This window comes from Balaenoptera acutorostrata, chromosome 8 (assembly GCF_949987535.1).
Source record: "Balaenoptera acutorostrata chromosome 8, mBalAcu1.1, whole genome shotgun sequence".
Lineage (NCBI taxonomy): Eukaryota > Metazoa > Chordata > Mammalia > Artiodactyla > Balaenopteridae > Balaenoptera > Balaenoptera acutorostrata.
The window spans coordinates 23,504,925-23,528,001 of NC_080071.1; the positions used below are offsets into that span (position 1 = coordinate 23,504,925).

Consider the following 23,077-nt stretch of genomic DNA (forward strand, 5'->3'; position numbering starts at 1 on the left):
CTATTCCTTCCTCCACCAACCATCTGCGAATCTTTATTGCCATTTAGACCTAAGATCTGTTTTATCAGGGACAAAGGTTTGGCACCCTAGTGGTCGCTAAGCAGTAGAACCTCCTATATTTCACTTTTTAAAGTTTCTTCAGGACTAATAATCTGCCTTTATTCCTATTCCACAGTCAGTTTAAGTGCCTTGATAATCAAGTACTCAGTTACATGCTGAGACTGAAACCATGTTATGAACACCATCCCACTTGATTTGGGCTTTGATACTGAGCATAGAGTGAATATATGAGATTACTATGCTGAAGCCTTTGAAGAAAATTTCTGACTACTTAAGAAATACTTATTTTACTTGGAAAGATTTCAAAGAAAATCTTCGGAAGACATTCCTACAGGTGCTTTAAAATTATAAAGAATTCAACTTCCAAAGAAGTATGAGATAGAGGAGAATGTAAGGAAGCATCAGGTTCCTCTGCTGGGATCCTGGAGCTTTTATATTGTAAATTGGAGTATGGGTTTATGAAGACACAGAATAATTTGGACCCATATTTCTGGATCAAGGATCAATTTAACAAAAAGATTTTAGTGTAAATGTTTGAATTTTGGCACTCAAAAATGTTGTCATTCCAATATACGAGAAACAGCCACAGAATCCCACTTTATTATATAACCCAATCATGTAAGGCAGTGTTGTTAGGAACCTGGTTGTATCAGTGCTGCATCCAGGGAAAACTGAACAGGCCTTACTGTAGCCAAAGAGATTATGCTCATGTTACAGGCCTGCAATGGCTGGGTTTAGTCCACCAGATCCCATGGTTGGAATGTGATTTCTAGGTGAGTCCAAAGATAGACCCAGCTTTTTGACTGTAATCAATTCCCTGATGACAGAGTACTGCTAAAACTTTGCATCTTGTTATTTTTAATATTGTCTTTCATTCACCTTATATAATTTTAAATTATATTTTCAACCAGGAACGTGGTTGAGTTGTTTAAAAATAAGTTTGAAGCATTAGCTTGAAGTCAGTGAAAATATAAAAGATAACGAGAGAAATTCAGAACACTTGAATGTGAATTTGCTCCTCAGCCTCCCAACAAAGAAACAGGAGAGATAACAAGAGTATATAAATTATAATTAATCTATAAGCACTAGAAATAAATCTTAAAGGCATCTACTTTATTAAATGCTTATTTAAAATATGGTACTCAAAGGTACTGTATAAATTAGCGCACCCCTTGAATTAGACCTGGAATTTTTCCATTCTTAGATGATAAATTGTGTACACATTTTAGGAAGAATGAAGCAAATACAGAAAACATAACTTCAAATCTGTTTATTGATGGCAATAGCTTCTTGTTCCTATTTAACTCCCAATTGGCTGATATATAAGAATATCAATGAGTTTTTAAAAAAATTATTTTATGTAAAGTATAACACAAGTATTTATGAATGTTAAAACATAGAAACATAAGCATACAACTCAATGATTTATGACAAAGAAACATCTGTGTAAATATTATCTTGGCTAGCACTCCAGAAACCCCCTTTGTCCTCCCTCCCAGTCACTACTCTCTCCCTTCTCCCCAAAAGGATCTCTAGTCTGTCTTCTTACATTGGGTGTTTTGCCTGTTTTTGAACTTCTTATAAACGAAGTCATACAGGAGGTATTTGTGTCTCTGTTGTTCAACATTGTGTTGTTAGTGGGATTCACCAATGTTTTTAGCTGTAGCTTTGGTTTATTCATTTTCGTTATTGTACAGTGCTCATTTGTTTGTATATACCATGCATTCTACTATTAATGAAAATTTAGGTTATTTAATTTTTGGAGATACTATGAAGAACAGTGCTGTGAACATTTCTGTATATGTCTCTTGGTGCACATATGCATTTCTCATACCTAGGAATGAAATTATTTGTTGCTGAGTCATAGGATATGTGTATTTCAACTTTAGTAGATAATGCCAAACAGTTTCCAAAATAGGGTACGTATTAACACTTTCACCAGCAAAGTGTGAGAGCATATGTTGTTTTACATTCTAACTACCACTTGACAATTTCATTCTATTAACATTAACCATCTAATGAGGGGCATAATGGTATGTCATTATCTTAATTTGCATTTCTTGATTACCAGTGAGGTTGTGTAACTTTGTATGTGCTTTTTTGGCCATTTTGATAGCCTCTTCTATGAAGTGCCTATTCAGGTCTTATGCTTGTTTTGTTTGTTTTTTTTAATTGGATCATTTATTCTTTTTGATTTGTAGAAGTTCTTTATATATTATGGACATAAGTCTTTTGTTGGTTTTTCGTGTTTCAATTATCTCACATTTGTGGCTTATCTTTTCACTCTTTTAATGGTGTCTTTTGATGTATCTACAAATTCCAGAAGAAGATACTAAGAGGCTGAGACCCTTATTCCCTAGTGCAGCTTTCTCCACACTGTAATTTATTTCCATTATATATTTTACTAAATACAGAAACAGAACCTTATCTTAATCTATCATAGTCTTAGCTACAGTTTGTATTACAATGATCTATGTTTTCAGTGGCTATCTTAAAAATAAATAAAATACCTATCAACATAGGAGAAATATTTATGCTTAGAAAAATTCTTTCAGATTGTGATATTACTATAATTTACATGATTTATGTCATACAATTTTAAGTTGCATAGATATTTAAAAAGTCATTGAATAACACATTTTGAATCTTTGCTGTATTGAAACATAATCTGAGCCTCTCTTTAAGACATTAAAATTATGTTGACGGGATGATCATAAAAAGACTTTTGTGAGCATAACCTAATACCTATAAAATCATTTCTACTCTAAAGAATGAAAAGCCAGATACACAGAGTCATATGTTGTTTAAAACCCAAATAAAATACCTCTTGTCCATGAATAGATTATCCTACTTTAATAAATTATTATTTCCTATGCTGTTATCATTGTGTCTTCGAGAAGTCTTTTAAACATATGATGCCCTACCTCAGACTTTCAAATCCTCTTTATTCATAACTATGAGGGTCTTATTTCTTCATGTTTATTTAATGACTATGTTGTGATGAGTGATCCTCATGCTTTATTAGGGGAAATACTAATAAGTCTTAAATGCAAGCTTCCTGCACATAGTACTTGAGTTTGGGGGGTTGGATGCATGGTAAGTTTTATAGATACCCAGATTACTGATGCAGAGTAAACTGAAATAAGTCATTGAAAACAGTGATGAGAGAAATTGTTTCAAAAGCATGAGAAACGTAATACCAATGTTGAGGCAAGGCTACTCTGGGATTTGGTTTCTGACAAGTGAGTGAGTAGTTAGAATAGGCTGTCATGAAACACAAAACTGCTATGTCTGGTCACACTGGGTAGGTCTAATAGAAAAATTTAATTGATTTCTTAGTGTAACTCTAAAATTGCAACTTATGCTCTTTTTTACGGCTGTTTGAAGCACTGACTTTATTTATTTTTAATTTTTTTTTTTTTTTTTTTTTGTCCAGAAGAACCAGCCACAGAGGTAACAGGCTGTCAAGAAGCATTTCATTTGACTCTGATGTGATTGGGTTTAGTATATATTACTATCACCCAGATAGTATACTTTTAGGAAAAATATAATACTAGCTTCTTATTTCAGATAAATTAAATCATAAATGTATATGCTGCACTGTGATTTCCTTAAGTACATTTGATATTTATGGAAATCTGTCAGTCTCATTTCAAAATCAACATTCGTATTACATCTAAGAAATTGGCATATTCTTTTGAAGAGGTTGTTAAGCAGGAGACTTGGCTATTGACTCAATTCTTATTCATTTTGCTATAAAATTTAGTTTGACAAATTTCTTAAAATATTTGGCAATAAATCATATCTCATATATTAACATTCTAAAAGAGAAATGCTTTACTAATGCCTGCAGCAAATATGCTATATAAAAGTGGTTTCTTTTTCCTTTCTTATAATTTCTTGAATATATGTAATCATATATAAGATATAGTGCTGCACATTGGTGGGAATAATTAAACAATTTAAAAACTGAGATGCCCTGTATTTTAAGACTTTATTTTTTGGCCCAGAGATAAACCCACGCACATGTGGTCACCTTATCTTTGATAAAGGAGGCAAGAATATACAATGGAGAAAAGACAGCCTCTTCAATAAGCGGTACTGGGACAACTGGACAGCTACATGTAAAAGAATGAAATTAGAACACTCCCTAACACTGTACACAAAAATAAACTCAAAGTGGATTAAAGACCTAAATGTAAGGCCAGACACTATAATTCTCTTAGAGGAAAACATAGGCAGAACACTCTATGACATAAATCACAGCAAGATCCTTTTTCAACCACCTCCTAGAGAAATGGAAATAAAAACAAAAATAAACAAATGGGACCTAATGAAACTTAAAAGCTTTTACACAGCAAAAGAAATCATAAACAAGACGAAAAGACAACCCTCAGAATGGGAGAAAATATGTGCAAACGAAGCAACTGACAAAGGATTAATCTCCAAAATGTACAAGCAGCTCATGCAGCTCAATATCAAAAAAACAAACAACCCAATCCAAAAATAGGCAGAAGACCTAAATAGACATTTCTCCAAAGAAGATATACAGATTGCCAACAAACACATGAAAGGATGCTCAACAACAGTACTCATTATAGAAATGCAAATCAAAACTACAATGAGGTATTACCTCACACCGGTCAGAATGTCCATCATCAAAAAATCTACGAACAAGAAATGCTGGTGTGGAGAAAAGGGAACCCTCTTGCACTGTTGGTAGGAATGCAAATTGATACAGCCAATATGGAGAACAGTATGGAGGTTCCTTAAAGAACTAAAAATAGAACTACCATATGACCCAGCAATCCCACTACTGGGCATATACCCTGAGAAACCATAATTCCAAAAGAGTCATGTACCACAACGTTCATTGCAACTCTGTTTACAATAGCCAGGCCATGGAAGCAACCTAAGTGTCCATCAACAGATGAATGGATAAAGAAGATGTGGCACATATATACAATGGAATATTACTCAGCCATAAAAAGAAACGAAATTGAGTTATTTGTAGTGAAGTGGATGGACCTAGAGACTGTCATACAGAGTGAAGTAAGTCAGAAAGAGAAAAACAAATACTGTATGCTGAAACATATGTATGGAATCTAAAAAAAAGGTTCTGAATAACCTAGGGGCAGGACAGGAATAAAGACACAGAAGTAGAGAATGGACTTGAGGACACAGCGTGGGCGAGGGTAAGCTGGGATGAAGTGAGAGAGTGGCATGGACATATATACACTACCAAATGTAAAACCGATAGCTAGTGGGAAGCAGCCGCATAGCACAGGGAGATCAGCTCGGTGCTTTGTGACCACCTAGAGGGGTGGGATAGGGAGGGTGGGAGCAAGACACAAGAAGGAGGAGATATGGGGATATATGTATACGTATAGCTGATTCACTTTGTTAATACAGCAGAAACTAACACACCATTGTAAAGCAATTATACTCCAATAAAGATGTTAAAAAAAAGACTTTATTTTTTAGAGCAGTTTTAGGTTTACATGAAAATTGACAGGAAGGTACAGAGATTTCCCATATACTCCTTGGCTCCACACAGGTATAGCCACCCCCATTATTAACATCACTCACCAGAATGGTACATTTTTTTACCAAGGATGAACTTACATGGACACATCATAATCATGCACAAAACCATAGTTTACCTTAAGGCTCACTGTTGGTGTTGTATGTTCTATGGGTTTGGACAAATGTATAATGACATATATCTGTCATTATAATATCATACAGAGTATTTAAAATCCTGTGTTATCAGCCTATTCATCCCACTCCCACCCCCAGCAACCACTGATCTTTTTACTCTCTCCATAGTTCTCCAGAATGTCATATAGTTGAAATCATACAGTATGTAGCCTTTTTAGATCAGCTCCTTTCACTTACTAATATACATTTAAGATTTCTCCTTGTCTTTTCATGGCTTACTATCTCATTTCTTTTTAGCATTGAATAATATTTTATTGTCTGGGTGAATCATAATAGATTTATCCATTCACCTACTGAAGGACATCTTGGTTTCTTCCAAGTTTTGGCAATTATGAATAAAGCTGCTATAAACATCTGTGTGCAGGGTCTTTTGGTGGGCGTAAGTTTCAACTCCTTTGGGTAAATACCAAGGAGTGCAATGCTCTACCATATAGTAAAAGTATGTTTAGTTTTGTAAGAGACTGCTAAGCTGTCTTCCAAAGGAGTTATACCATTTTGCATTCCCAACAGCAGTGAAAGAGAGTTCCTGTTGTTTCACATCCTTACCAGCATTTGGTGTGGTTAGTGTTCTGGATTTGGGGCATTTTAATAGGTGCATAATGGTATCTCATTGTTTTAATCTGCATTTCCCTGACAATATATGATGTGTAGCATCTTTTCATATGCTTATTTGTCATCTGTATATCTTTTTTGGTGAGATGCCTGTTAAAATCTTTGGCCCATTTTTTGATCAGGTTGTTAGTTTTGAGTTTAAAGGACTCATTTATGAATATGAAAGAACTATAATCATTTCTAGGATTCTTGTAACTTTTATACTGACTGAACACTACTTGTGGGATTTAATTATAAAGTAACTCTATTCTGGCTTGTACCATCCCTTTGTATTTACTCAGTGGATCTAATTGTTATTCTGCTCCTGAATGAAAACTCTGATGGGTTCTCCAGCCTTTCTAGTCACTCGTAGGTAACTTGAAGTCCTCTAATAAGTAACTAAAATATTTAGTCTCATGTAATGGTGAAAACTTTGAACTTGCTTTAACTGTAAGGCCTTTTGCCTCCCTCTCTTGCCCAGGTGTGCTCCAGTTGAGAACAGAGAATGTATTTGCCTTTTTCCCCTCCTACCCTGAACTTCTTCTCCTTCTTCCAGATGCTCCATCATCTTTCTAACTCTAGTTTCTGATCCATTCAGATCTGGAGCATAGCAAATGAAAAGAACTAAGTGGAATGGGGCAGGAAAGCTCTTACTTAGCTGGTAGTCTTACAAGCTGATGTCATACTCTCTAGGCTTAGCAAGAATTTAAATGGACTCATCTTCTTTTACCTGCACTCTTTTCTGCCTTATTACTTATTCTCCCTTATCCCCCAGGTATTCGGCTACAGTGGTGGATTCCCCCTGCTAAAGTCTTGTAATTGCTCCATGGCAGCCTCTTGGACAGCATCTAAGATGACCCCACATTCTACATTCTCTCTGTCTTGCGTATTCTCTCTCTCTCTCTCTGTCTCTCTGCTTCTCTCCGACTCTCTCTGTCTCACAGGTGCAGCCCATATATGATTCACAGAAGACATGCACACACTCATTGCCCTGGTAAATTCTGGAGTGCGTGTTATTCACAGCAGCAATCTCAGACATCAGCAGCTAGGCAGACTTTGTTTCTCAGGGAGGAATCATACCCCAGTCCATTGCGGGGAGACATGTTAAATTCACGATGCCCTAGAGCACTACTCACTTGTCTTGAGGGAGAGGCAGACAGCCTACTCCCCTCCTTTTGTAAGGGATTAAGGAAACTTGGGACTCACATTACAGCTTTCTTTGAAGAAATTCTTTCCAGAATGTATCTGCTATTTTCAACTTATGATCTTTTTATAGTCTTAGCATGGGTAAAGAGTTAGAGTTAAATAACTAGGTTTTTAGGAACATAGTTTGTAAATTCTGCATGTAGTCTCACGTCCCCTTTGGAGAGGAATACCTGTTGGTTCTTGATGCTTCAGCTGAAATGTTCTTTTTATCAATCCATAACAAAATTAACTAATTAGCATTAATAATAAATATATTATTTCAATTATAAAATGAATTAAAATATAGGAATCCAAACAAATAGATTGTATAGGACATTCAAATAATATGAGCAAAATTTTAAAGTTCAAATGAAGATGGAAAATAATACTGAGCTGCAAAGAGACTGGAGACATCAATTTGGAACAGAACCATTAAACTTGTCACCATTTCATGATTTCAGAAGATAATCTGAATATTGATTTATCTGAAATATAACAAGGATAAAGAAGAAGAAAAGCACTTATAATTCAGAAATGAAAAATGATAAACATCTAGTGAATCTGCTTTCTTGATCTAAATGTCATTGTGTATGAGGCCTGTGGTTTTCATGACAGTAAGATCATATATGTAAAAGGGAATTTTCCAATTCACTTCTGTCATTATACTTGTTCTGTTGTTATAAGAAGTATATTTCTCAACATATTTTTGACTATTCTCCAGAAAGGGCCTGAAAAATAGAGAACTTTTGGACAGGGCCTACAGAAAGGAGAGTATTTTCACTGATTATTAGAAAAAATGTATTTAAGACCCTGGTTAATTCATATGTGAGTAATTAAAGCAGTAGGAGTAACATAGCTAACAATGAAAAGATGAAAGTTTGCAAAGGAACTTGCTTATTTCCAGTTATGATTCTATTAGTGACTTATCTCAGATAACTTTGTAAGTTTGATGTTAACTAACCATTTGTTGAAAATATGGTCTGTATTCCAAAAGAAATATTGATAGTTTGTTTATTTCTGATTGTAAAAGTAATATATGGTCTCTGGCATTCCAGTGCTCTTGAACATTAAGCTGTCCAAATCCTCTCGCTCCTAGTTTGCCTCATTGATTCTACAGCATCTGACATTACTGACTTCTTATTCTTCTTGAAATCCTTTTCTACCTTGACCCCTGTTGTACTACTCTCTCCATCAGATGTAAGCTTTATAAGGGCAGAGGGTTTTTTTCTGTTTATATCGGTCTAATTCACCTGACCAATGGAAGGTGCTCATTATATATTTGTTTTTTTAAATTAATTAATTAATTAATTTATTTATCTTTTGGATGTGTTGGGTCTTCGTTTCTGTGCGAGGGCTTTCTCTAGTTGTGGCGAGCGGGGGCCACTCTTCATCGCGGTGCGCGGGCCTCTCACTATCGCGGCCTCTCCTGTTGCGGAGCACAGGCTCCAGACGCGCAGGCTCAGTAGTTGTGGCTCACGGGCCTAGTTGCTCTGCGGCATGTGGGATCTTCCCAGACCAGGGCTCGAACCCGTGTCCCCTGCATTAGCAGGCAGATTCTCAATCACTGCGCCACCAGGGAAGCCCCTATATATTTGTTTAATGTGTAAATTCTTTTACATATCTACCTAATCCTCTTCTGATTTTTTTAACTCTTCCTCATCCTAAGTCTTAAACCTTTTTATTCCCCTGATGCTGAGTCTTCTCTCTCTATTCCTTTATTTTTGAGTCCTCATCCATTGTAATCAAATGACTTCTCTAGTTAAAGGCAACCCATGTCTTTACCTCTGACCCTGTCGTCTCTTCCAGAATCAAATATCCACCTTTCCTGTGACCATCTTTATACATTTGAACCATCATCACCTCAAACTCAGCATATCTAAAAGATGTCTCTTGTTCTCTCAGCCTACAATACTGGCTCCTCATTCTGACAACCCTTTTTTCCCCCTAGTTTTATTGAAAAATAATTGACATACCTCACTGTATAAGTTTAAGGTGTATGGCATGGTGGTTTGCTTTACATATGTTATGAAATGACTACCATGATAGGTTTAGTTAGCATTCATCATCTCATATAGATACAATAAAAAGAAAAGAAAAAAATGTCTCCTTGAGATGAGTACTCTTAGGATCTACTCAGCAACTTTCCTATATATCATACAGCAGTGTTAACTATAGTCATCATGTTGTACATTACATCCCTAGGACTTATTTATCTTATAACTGGAAGTTTATACCTTTTGACCATTTTCCTCCAGTTCCCCGCCTCCCTCCCCGCCAAAGCCAGTAAGCACAAATCTGATCCCTTTTTCCATGAGTTTGGTGTTTTTGTTTTGTTTTATTGTTTTGTTTCATCTTGTCTTTTTTTTTTTTTTTTTAGACTCCACATGTAAGTGAGATCATATAGTATTTACCTTTTGCTGTCTTATTTCACTTAGTGCCTTCAAGGCTTACCCGTGTTACAACCCTCTTTTAATTAACGGCACTGTTATTTTCTCATTCTCCGTGCTTCAATTCTAAACCTCTCTATTTTGACAGGCCTATATTTTCATTGTAACCATCCCCACTACCACTAGCATCAGCATCAGTCATCATTAATAATATTTATATAATGCTTTATAATTTGAAAAGTATTTTTGCATGCAAAATTTCTTCTTTAGGGACTAGATCCTATCTCCTTCTAAGAGACTAATTCTGGCAGCTGGAAATATTTTCTATTTAAAGTATTTAATTTGTTATTGAACAGTAAGTTTTAAATGACAATTGAGGTAAGTAGAGCAAGGAGAAGTATAGAGTGCTATGAGTTAAGATAACAGGTGCCTGACTTAATTATTGCATATGAGTGTGCTTATATGTGTGTTTGTGTTTTATGAGGCTGATTAGGTAGGCTTGCTGAAGCATATTACAGTGAAATAGATGCTGAAAGACATATAGGAGATCTAGAGGAAACAGTATGTGCGATGGCCCTGAAGTGGGAAGGAGCATGGTATTTTTAAAAATCTGAAAGAAGGCTAAGGTACCCAGAATGGAATTGCAAGGGAAAGAGTGGCAGAAGGTAAAGCTAATAACATAGGCAGAGGCTAGGGCCCCATCACAAACATATATTGATACAGAAAGTATGACACTATATTATGTTTTATGTAATATGTATATTTTTCACTTTTGACTTCTGAAATCCTCAGTCGTGACTTAATTACAACCTAATCCTTTAAGTTACTGATTAATTGGTTTATTTTCACAAAGTATTTAATATTATAGATTTCAGTAATCACTGTTGCTTGTTACTGATTTACTCATTCTTTTGTGTTTTAAAAAATGTTTGAAAATACCAGATGTTTTACTGGAATAACATTGAATTTATAAGATGGTTTTCCACTATTGGGCTTTCCCATTAATATAAACTTATTCATTTATTTAGGTCTACTTTTACATCATTCAATAAAGTTTTATAATTTTCATCACAAATGTATTGATTGAACAACACATTTACCAGGTAACCCAGCAATCCTACTCCTAGGTATTTGCCCTAGAGAATAAAAACTTATGTTCACACAAAAACCTGTACAAGAATACTTATAGCACCTCTATTCATAATTGAAAAAATTGTAAACTAAATACCCTTCAGTAAGTGAATGGATAAGAAAACTATGGTACATTCCTGCAATGGACTATTACTCAGCAATAAAAAGAAGGAATTACTGTGTCACATTCAGTGACACAGATAAATCTCAAAATCTCAAAGGCATTATGATAAGTGAATAACAACAGTCTCAAAAAGCTATACATTGTATGTTTCCATTTACATGGCATTCTGGAAAAGGCAAAACTATAGCAGTAGGGACCAGATTAGTGGTTGCCAGGGGTTAGGAGAGGGATAAGGTTGTGACTACAAAGAAGCATCACAAGGGAGTTCTTCGGTGAATTATATTCAGCACAATTTTAGTATAAGTGAATTTTATCATAGTCTACTCTTATGAATATTACCATAAAAGGTAGCATATGTGATGAAAGAAAATGTGTGTGTGTATAAGAGAGATGTAGAAATAGTTTCCATGATGTTATAAGTAATCCAAAATAATCATCACATTTGATTTTATCTTTGATAATATAGATACATTACATATTTACATTTTACATATTTATGATCCCGCATTATACTAGACTTAATATAATGCCAAATTTAGTCTTAATTTCCCGAGTCTACTCTGGCTGCGTGCTGCAGTGTGGGGGGCAGGGGAGAGGTGAGTTTGGAGTGGTGTTGAAGGCGGTGACCGGGACATTTCAAGCTCCGAGTCGTGATAATGCATGTCCATGTCTCTGATTTCCATAGACACCCCGTCACAGCGGGTACAGTTTATTCTTGGGACTGAGGATGACGATGAGGAGCACATTCCTCATGACCTTTTTACGGAACTGGATGAGATTTGCTGGCGTGAAGGTGAGGATGCTGAATGGCGAGAAACAGCCAGGTGAGGATATTTTTTGTTGAAGGATGAAGGTATACTAAAGAATGTTCATGCTATTAGAAAGAGAGATATCTAATGCCACAATTTTACAAACATCCATCGGTGCTGCTGATTTCTGAAATTGCTCATCTGGCCTGGGCATATCCTATAATGGGATATGGGTCAGGATGAAACCTGAAGGCTGTAATTAGAGTAAACAGTGATGCAGAACCAGCAGCAGCCGTAGTCTTAAACAGTAGCATAATTTGCATGTCATCAGGAAAACAGTAGATATCTAACAGTAATCTATTTCTATCTTTTCAACTGCTAGGTTGTGCCCCAACTGGTGATATTATATGGGACTTTTTAAAAGAAAGGGCAAACATTATAAGAGACTTTAGTTGGAGTCCTGAATTTATGTACTATTTGTTGAGGGTAAAAATATTTTGTAATGTGTTTCTAGGATATATATACATGTAAACATAGTGGTTTTTAAAATTAATTTTTAAGAAATTACTTTTTCTGTCATTTGTAATTAATATTTCCATATTGCCATGTAATTGATGAATTGCTGTCATCCTTTCTTACTTATTTACTCATTTATTTAACAAACATTTATGGTCTATTGTGTGCCAGGTTCAATGGATATAGAACAACAACAACAAAAATCTTAGGGAATTCCCTGGCCGTCCAGTGGTTAGGACTGTGCTTTCACTGTCGAGGGCCCGAGTTCAATCCCTGGTTGAGGAACTAAGATCCCACAAGCCACACCAAAAAGAAGAAAAAAAGAAAAAGAAAAAAAACACCTTAGGGCTTCCCTGGTGGCGCAGTGGTTGAGAATCTGCCTGCTAATGCAGGGGACACGGGTTCGAGCCCTGGTCTGGGAAGATCCCACATGCCACGGAGCAACTGGGCCCGTGAGCCACAACTACTGAGCCTGCGCGTCTGGAGCCTGTGCTCCGCAACAAGAGAGGCCGCGATAGTGAGAGGCCCGCGCACCGCGATGAAGAGTGGCCCCCCCTTGTTGCAACTAGGGAAAGCCCTCGCACAGACACGAAGACCCAACATAGCCATAAATAAATAAATAAATAATTTTTTTAAAAAAGAATGAGGATTAAAAAAAAAATTTAAAAAAAAAGAAAAAAACACCTTAGATCTTGCTGTTAACAACCTCACCTCTAATGCAGGATTTAGATAAGTAAACAAAGTTGTTAAGTACTGTATAATGAATGCTGTGATACAGGTGTGCACTAGGAACTGCGGGCACCCCTAGGGTTGTCTTTTACCTGCTGCTTCCGAAATCTTAATGTGAATACATATCACCAGGGATCTTGTTGAAATGTAGATTCAGTAGACCTTAGGAATAGAGTCTGAGGTCTTGCATTTAATCATTGCCTTAACTCTAGCCAGAGGTAGTGTGGAATTAAATGTTCAATTATGGTAATATTATAAATAATACTAGCCTGGTTAATTCTTGTTTGATATAGTTTAAGTGGTCTTTGTAGCTCTCTTTTATTTAAAATATACTAAAAGTAAATAGAAGAAGATAAAAATGGCTTTCGCCTAGTTCATCTCTGTTAACATTAAAAAAATAAAACTAACTGCTAATATTTAAAATTCAAAAATCATAGAGAGGTAAAAAAGCAAGAATATTGCTCTACTCTTCTTCATAGTACTTCTCCTCAAAGGTAATCACTATTAATTGCTTCTTGTACATCTTTTCATAAAAATTTTAATACCTAGATCTGCGTGTAATGCATGCCCTTTTTATATTTACATAAGAGGTATTATATACTGCGTTCATGCCTTGCTTTTTTCACTTAATATATTTGGATCATTTTCCATATTATCAATACAGATTACTGAATCTTTTTAATCTCTTTAATGACTGCATCACATTTAGTTATGGATGAACTTTCATTTATTTAGCCAGTCTTGATAGGGATTTAGGTTGCTTTGGGGTTTTTTTGCTGTAAACATTGCTGCAATAATCATTTACACATATATTTTGGGATTATTTTGTAGGTATTCATGTAGGGTGAATTTTTAGCAGTGGAATTTATGTGTCAAAGAGAGCAGACTTTTTTTTACTTTTATAGATATTGCAAAATTGCCTTCATAAAATGTTTTGGTAATTTATACTTCCCTCAACAATGTATGAGAATGCTTATTTCCCCCAAACCTTTGCCACACAAAATCATCAAACTTGTAAAAATTTTGGCTAATTTTATAGATGCAAAATAAATCTCAGTGTTTTAATTTGTATTTCTCTAATTATTAGTGAGATTGAACCTCTTTTCATATGTTTTTGTTTTTTTCCTGAGAACTAGCTGTTCATTTCCTTTACCTGTTTTATTTCAAGTCATTCATTTTTTTACTTGTGTTTTTTAATGCCTTAAACTGGTGGTGTGTTATTCTGTGTGAATTACCTTTTTTAATGAAAAAACTACATAAATTAAATCCTTTCTGATGCTATTATAATATTTTAAATATAGAACTAAATTTGAAACAGTTTTTATATGACCTGGCAAATTTTGAGATTAAGAACCATCTACCTAATTTTTTTCTTCCAACTGCATCAAAAACTAAGTATTATTTTGAAGGGTATAATATGTGTGCTCATCTTCTTTGATGACAGAAAAACAATATATGATCATATTCTCCACCAATTAGTGTTATACATTTAGCTCTTTCATGATTAAAGAGTTGTTGATAAGGAATTTGAAGTGCAAACCTCCCTGTTTAAGGCTAGAGGCATCCATCTTCAGCTGGTTCTAAGAAACAGGTGTTCCTGGCTGACTTGAAGGAAGGAGATCTGGTGGTTATGATGACGATACAGCTCCGGTTAGAATCCCTTTAATCAATTGCTGAGAAGTACTTTTTGGAAGCATATCTTTTATATTTCTTTCTTCACTCTCATCCCTCAGAATAGAGCTGAGAAGTAAGATTGGAATACGCGTTTTGACAGGAGTAACTCCCTTATTATTAAAATGGTTGGTGATTTTTCACCTTCCAGATCAAATGGTGATCTATTCCTTTTAAGCAGTAACTTCCTTGTAACTTTCCCACTCTCATCAAGCTAGGAGACAGCAGAGCAATGCTAGAATCTAGCTCTTTTCGTGTCACAATTGAGCAGGTAGGATTTTATCATGCTCTAATGGATTAACTTGAACAACATGTTTATCCTAAGCCATCAAAATATGTTGCTGTTTATTTATAAAGAGTGAGAGAGGTGACCCAGTTACTTATTAGTATTCTCTAATGTTGTTAGATAGGACTTGTGTTCTTAGCCCTGATTCTGGAACCTTATGCACGGTGCAGGTATTTGAGGTTTGGGAGACATCTGATGAACAATCAAAATAGTAACAGACATTGAAGAGGAGAGTAGATGAATTTTGGCTGAGACACAATACGTCAGGGAAGAAAAGAACGTGTTTACTGAGGACTTAGAAATGGAGTAGGTTTTAAAGTGGTGGAAGTAATTTTGTTCTTGATGCCCTAGTTCATCTCACACAACTAAGTTTAGTTAATTCATGACTCCATCTGATTTTTCAAATGCAATTTAATTCTAATAAATCATTACCATAACCATTTGAAGTACTTCTTTCTTTTGATTAGTATTCCAGGGGGATTAATAATTTTCTACCCTAATAGTAGAAATAAAAAGGATATTTTATCAGCACATTGCACCTGCCACATATCACATCTTGAATAATTCATGCCCACTGTTGTTGCCAAGTAAAACTTAAGCAAAGTTTCAGGTTTTGAAGCTAAATTTTTGAATAATAATTATTTAATAAATGTTTGTGAAAACCAGCTGTTCACTTTTTAAAAACCCTAAAAGAAGCCATATGACAGAGCTAATGAAATCAACACAATTACAATGTCCTGCTTATAAATAACATATAATGTTTTTGATAGAAAAATACCCAAAGATACCACAGCTGTGCAGTGGTGGAGACAACATGCTTGACTCACTGTGGTTGCCCTTTAAAAATGCTTCCCACAAATGAGCTCAGCAGAGGCAAACAAAGGGATAGCAGTTAGGCCTCTGATACATACACGGTAATGTGGAAAAAGATTATTACATCAAAACAATTTTATTGATGATGTGGAGGTATTTGATATTTAAAACTGGTAAAGGGTCAAGTCATCAGGATTTTTCAGTGCAATGTGAGGTGTGAAAATAATATGAATTAAGAACAGCTAATGTCAATAAACTCTAAGTTTGGATATATTTTAATACCCCTTTCCTCTTGAAATAGGTACTTTATGATTACATATGTTAATCTCCAGACCCCACTCTAGCCATGTTCCCCCTTCACCCTCCATATCCTTAACTCTACCCAAAAAGGATGTTTTCTCTTGAGAATTCATGACTTCCCCCAAGACTACCATTTTGGATGATATGGTAACTCCTTTACTCCCTTTTTGGGTAGAATCAGAGAATAAAAATTATTAGAAAAGTTAAACTAAATTAGTGAGAATAAAATAAACAGAAAGTTAAATTCTGTAGAAAACATCTATCTCTAATTTGCAGAGGAATTTTATTTTGTAGATTTCTAATATGAGTATTGTAGAGGAGATTATCATCAACTTAATCCTCAAAGAATTCAGGAAACACCTATTTTATGTTGTTGTTGCTTAGTAGAAAGAGATTCCAATGTGTTAATTATGGATGAAAAGAGACACAGACATACTGAAGGAAATGAAAATAATCTCAACAGAGTTTAAATCCACCCCTCCCCCATAGAAAATGTCATGAAGTTGGCCTACAATTTCTGTTTTTTTTCATTGTCCATCACATCTCATTCATGCCTGTGAGACTCTTGTTTGCTTTGGTTTGCTATTCAAACAAATGTCAGCTGAGTTTATTTGAAAACTGGAATAAATTGCAGCACTTTAGGTCATTAACTGAAACCAGGCATTTTGTAACTGACAGTATATTCAGTGACTACAAATCTTAAAACAGGATTTGGTGTGTTCTTAGACCTGCTAATTTCTATCTTTGGAGTATGAAATGGAATGAAAAACAGAAAAGAGAGATATACTTATGTATCTTTAAAATATATTCATTTAAATATCTTTTAAAGCTTTTGGCATCATTCTGGAGTTGGCATAAAACACTGAATCTTGAAATGTTTAGTAACTTGATATTTGTAACTTGTGGGTTCCTTTTTATGGAAAGTATCTTATGTTTTCTCCTGTAATACTCATAAAACCTATGCTTATATCAAACCATCCATGCATATAACTTATGTTTGGCCATCCAAACTGCTTGGAACTCACAAGAGTCTCCATTCTTGGTCTAAAAGATCAAGCCCCCAGTTTGAAAGAAATTATTCTAAAGGAAGGAGTTTTTGTTTTTAAAATGTCTTCTCAGATAGACATGTAGATCAATGGAACAGAATAGAGAACTAAGAAAAACTAACCCAAGTATAGCTAACTGATTTTTGACAAAGGTGAAGGAAGAATTGTCTTTTCAACAAATGGTAATGGAACAATTAGAGATCTACATATAGGTAAAAAATATTAACTTCAATCTAAACTTCACAGTGTATACAAAAATTAATTCAAAATTAATCATAAATCTAAATGTAAAACATAAAGCTATACAAATGTTAGAGAAAACATAAGAGAAAATCTTCAGCACCTAGGGCTAGAAGATGAGTTTTTAGGCATGATACCAAAAACACAATCTTTTGAATAAAAGAAGAAAAGAAAATATTCTTAAATTGGACTTCACCAGAATTAAAAACTTTTTGCTGTGAAAAATCCTGTTAGAGGATGAAGACAAACTACAGACAGGGAGAAAATATTCGGAAACCATATATTTGACAAAAATGTTATATCTAGAATATGTAAAGCACTCTAAATGTTCAACAGTATGAAAACAAATCAATTGGAAAAATGGGCAAAAAAACAGGCCTTTCAAAGAAGAGATACACATGGCACATAAACACATAAAATGGTGTTCAACATCATTAGTCATTAGAGAAATGTAAATTAAAACCACTATGAGATACCACTGCACACCTAATAGAATAACTAAAGTAAAAAAAAAGTCATAATAGCAAATGCTGGTGAAGATATAGAGACACTGGATCTCACAGCTATTGCTGGTGTGAATGTAAAATGGTAGCACTGCTCTAGAAAACAGTTTGATAGTTTCTTATAAAACTAAGCATGCATTAGTAAATATGACTCAGCAATCACAGTCTTGGGCATTTATCCTAGAGAAATGAAAACTTATGTTCACACAAAGCCTCTACATGAATGTTCATAGCAGCTTCATTTGTAATCGCAAAAACCTATAAACAACTCAGATATCCTTCAGTGGGTGAATGGTTAAATAAACTTTGGTACATCCATACAGTGGAATACTTTTCAACAATAAAAAGGAACAAACTATTGATATATACAACAACTTGGATGGATCTCAAAGGCATTGTGTTTTAGTGAAAAAAATGTCTATCTCAAAAAGTTGCAAACTATATGATTCTATTTACATAACTTCCTCAAAATGACAAAACTATAGCGATGAAGAACAGATTAATGATTACCATGGGAAAGAAACAGGGTGAAGATTGGGAATATAAAGGAAGCTCATTTGTGGTGATGGAACAGTTTTGTATCTTGATTATGGTGGTGGTTTTTACACACACACAAACACACGTACACCCCCCCCCATATCTTCTCAAGATTCTTAATCTAAATATTCCCGTTCAAAGGAACCAAGATAAAATGATGTAGATGCTTCGTTACTTATTTAATTATTTTCACTGTTATCTGGAAGTAAAATTTAACTATAAATTCCCTTAGAAGAAGGGGTTGGATCATTTTGCATAGATCAAGAAGCCCATGGATATTTAAAAATGAATTTATTATTAACGTTATTACAACTTACAAACAATATTATTGTATGGGTCAGTCTATAGATTTATACTTATGTAATTAAGAAACAATATGGTATTTTTAGTAATGTATCAACACTCTTTTCAGGATTTCTTGAGTGAAAATTTTAAATACAAAATTTTAGTAGCAATTCTATATAGAAAGATGACAGAAAGTACCAGAGCTCCAGAAATGAGAAATCTATAGTCCACCAAACAGAATTACACCCTTTTCTGACCCTAATTCTTTTTTTTTTTAAACATATTTTTTAAAATTTATTTATTTATTTATTTATTTATGGCTGTGTTGGGTCTTCGTTTCTGTGCGAGGGCTTCCTCTAGTTGTGGCAAGCGGGGGCCACTCTTCATCGCGGTGCGCGGGCCTCTCACTATCGCGGCCTCTCTTGTTGCGGAGCACAGGCTCCAGATGCGCAGGCTCAGTAATTGTGGCTCACGGGCCCAGTTGCTCCGCGGCATGTGGAATCCTCCCAGACCAGGGCTCGAACCCGTGTCCCCTGCATTGGCAGGCAGAGTCTCAACCACTGCGCCACCAGGGAAGCCCCCTAATTCTTCTTTACTACACAACAGACTGGAAACTAGATTTCAAATCTAACAAGGTTCTTCAGTCAAAATAACACCAGCATAAGTGACGCTGTAAAGACTCCCTTCTTTTATTCTTTTTGTCTGAAAAACCACGTCATATGTGAGTAGTATATAAGGTGACAGAAGATTTAATAAAAGTTGTGTCCACTCTCTTGGTACACCTTCTGTGGATAACATAAGACAAGAGGGAGAGAACACAGAACAGTTTTCAACTTGAGATTTGTTCCAGACAAGAACGAAAATTAAATGTTAAATCCATTGTTTTCACTATAGGCTTTAGCATAAGATATCTGAGCTAAAAAAGTCCATAAATCCAACTGAAGTAATTGTATTATGGTAGAAAATGGGCACAGACTCTGGAGAAAAACAAGAACAGTTGGAGTTGATCTGGTTTGACTAGGTTAGTGACTAGGTGATCTTGGACAAGTTTTTTTTTTTTTTTAAATTATTTATTTATTATTTATTTATTATTTTAATTTTTGGCTGTGTTGGGGCTTCGTTTCTGTGCGAGGGCTTTCTCCGGTTGCGGCGAGTGGGGGCCACTCTTCATCGCGGTGCGCGGGCCTCTCACTATCGCGGCCTCTCTTGTTGAGGATCAGAGGCTCCAGACGCTCAGGCTCAGTAATTGTGGCTTACGGGCCCAGTTGCTCCGTGGCATGTGGGATCTTCCCAGACCAGGGCTTGAACCCGTGTCCCCTGTATTGGCAGGCAGATTCTCAACCACTGCGCCACCAGGGAAGCCCCTTGGACAAGTTTTGAATGTGTTGAATTTGTCTCATCATTTTACAGATGAGAAAACTGTAGCCCAGAGACGTTGAAAGACTTTCCCTTGGTCACACAGCAATTTAGATATAGAGTAGGGCCCAAAACCTAGATTTCTTTTTATTCCCAGCTAGTCCAATGCACTTTCCACAGTACTATCCCATTTCAAAATGTCCGTCAAGAGGTTGATCCTTGGAGATATTGACATTCACAGTGTGACCATGGCCTTACTTTTATACCTGACAAGAAATACTAGATTATTATATTTATCAAAAGTATATTCACTCTCACCATTAATTCTAATTAGGAACTTGATGCTGGTATGAATTGCTCAAATTTGTATCAGTTAGGATAGGCTAAATTATGCTAGAAAAAATATCCTGTAATTTCAAAAGCTTAAAATCACAAAGGTTTATTTATGGTTCATGATACATGTGCATCATGAATCAGCGGAGGCTTGCACCACTGCACTAGTCGTTACTCAGAGACTCTGGATGATAGAACCGCCTACATCTTGAACAAAGCTGGTGGCCACAGAGGGAAAAAGAGCTCCAGAGGGTCTCATCCTAGCAATGAAAAACTCCAGTCTGGAAGTGGCACAGATAATTTCTGCTCACAATTCTTTGTCAACAGTGGCCTCACCCAGTTAAAAGAAAGCCAGGTAGTGATATCCTACTCTTTACTAAGAAGAGAGGGAGAACTAGTTATAGTTGGTGAACAGTATTAATGACCATCCCATGATCTGTGATGCATTATGACCCTGTAAAGGGCTGAAAATCATTAAGATTCACTAATATGAAAAAATTCCCAACTGCGTAGACAAAAATACTCTATAAAATTGTCACCATTTGAAGAGACACTGTCAGTGATTGGTGCTTAAATATAAGTTTTTTCAACCTTCAAGCATTCTCTAAACTTATGATAGGCATAAATATATGCTTGTAAATTTTTGGCAGGCATAACTGTTCTTCCCTATTAGTTTCCTCTTTACTTCCTGATGTTTTCGTCCTTGAACTCTGAGGGCAGATCCATAGCTGTCTTTATCTTTCTTGGAACTCTACACACTAATCTTTCTGACTAGCCCTTTTGGTTAGTTTTTTTAGCTGGCCGATATACTGGTTCTTAACTATACAAGATGTCCTCTGGTGGAGTTGGAGTTGGGTCATTTGATTACACAAAACAGTAATAAAATATCATATAGATAGGAAGTTTGAGTGATATTGCATGGAGAGAGGAAGTTAGCGCAAAAGTGACAAGGAGAGAAAAAAATGAGGAAAATGGTGGGGGATGGAGAGAGGAGAGGCATTTAGGCTAGGCTTCATTAGAAATGGTGGAATTAATTTGGCTATCTACTAAGATTAAAAAGCAAGTCCCTAAAAGAATAAGAGATTTAGTGCTAGTGCCAGAGCAGTAAAATCATTGATCTCTCTTTATCCCTTCCATTTATCTTAGTTAGAAACAATCTTAGATATTACTACTCATTTCACTCCAAGAAGGCAGTGGTCTCCCATTTGGCACTGTGTTATCAAGGTTCTTCTCCTGTTCTCTGGCCCTGGCAGGAACACTCAGGGAATGGGGGCTGAGCTCAGTTCTCATAGATTTAGTCCCTAGGAAGTGGCTACAATCACTAGATTTCATTCAAACAGGCCTAATAAGTATTTTTCCTACAGAATAGTCCCCAAATTATACTAGCTTCCCTAAAAATCAAAGGGCAAAATTGTCAAGAGATTCAAATATTGTTTTAAGACCTCCCACTAAAAGAAAAATGAGTACTCTTTCATTTTCTTTTGCACTTTTTCAACCACCATTATCTTTCCATGCAGTATACTCTCTTTATTAGTTCTACAACAGATTCCCTGTGACCACTGACTAAACATTTATATTAATATATTTTTTCAGTGCTAGAAAGATTAATTTAAAAAACGGAGTTTTTCTTTGTTTTAAACATATCTTTCAATGCCAAAAAGAATGTTTGTTAGATGGAATTAAAATGAAATAAACCAGATGACTTGGGCTGGCTTTTACTTACTTCTGAAATCCTTGAAACCAAGAAGTAATGTGAATAGCTTTATACTTCTACCTTTTATTGTTGGGATAAAGGTTCATTCATCTACAATGTAATATTCAATGTGCTGATAATAATATTTATTTGTAACTTGGGAAAAATTCAAAATTAGGTAATTTAATGCCTGAAGGGAGATCTCTTAAAGTGAATGCAATGCGTGTTTTATGGAAATATTTGTGCCATAAATATCAGTGTCTTTGTGGTAGTAAAATCATTTGTTTTATACTTATGGCTAAAATTCACCCCCCTTTCTTTTTTTTTTTCATCTTGGAATGGCCCTCTTTTAATGTGCTTTGTTTTAAGAACAATTTTATAGCAGGGTAATGGTGAAATAAAAACGTGTTACAAATTTTAAAAAAATTATAGTACTATTTATTTGCATAGGTGGTTGAAGTTTGAAGAAGATGTGGAAGATGGAGGGGAAAGGTGGAGCAAGCCTTATGTGGCCACTCTTTCACTGCACAGCTTGTTTGAGTTGAGAAGTTGTATTCTGAATGGAACTGTATTGCTGGACATGCATGCCAACACTTTAGAAGAAATCGCAGGTACATCCTTTTATTCTCCTTCGTCTATTTCACACTTGTGGGTTCAGCTGATTTTTGTTATTCCCTTTTTCTTATAATTCTATACACGTGTGACTTTTAGGAAATTAATTCTCAGGATCAGTGTATGAGACCTCAAAAATAACTTTGTTTTACCACCTCATTTAAGATAAAAGAGGTTGAATCTCAAAGAAATATGGTCTAACATGCCAG

General features: G+C 35.3%; 1 protein-coding gene across 7 annotated transcripts in view; it reads left to right on the forward strand.

Moving 5' to 3' along the window:
- The window catches only part of SLC4A10 (solute carrier family 4 member 10), a 310,427-nt gene that overhangs the window by 146,976 nt on the left and 140,374 nt on the right, over positions 1–23,077 (forward strand). For all 7 annotated transcript variants that reach the window (XM_057551625.1, XM_057551622.1, XM_057551624.1 and 4 more), the window contains exons 4-5: positions 11,885–12,023; positions 22,707–22,867. In XM_057551625.1, the coding sequence (XP_057407608.1) occupies positions 11,885–12,023; positions 22,707–22,867 (300 nt within the window). The remainder of the gene's footprint in view (positions 1–11,884; positions 12,024–22,706; positions 22,868–23,077) is intronic.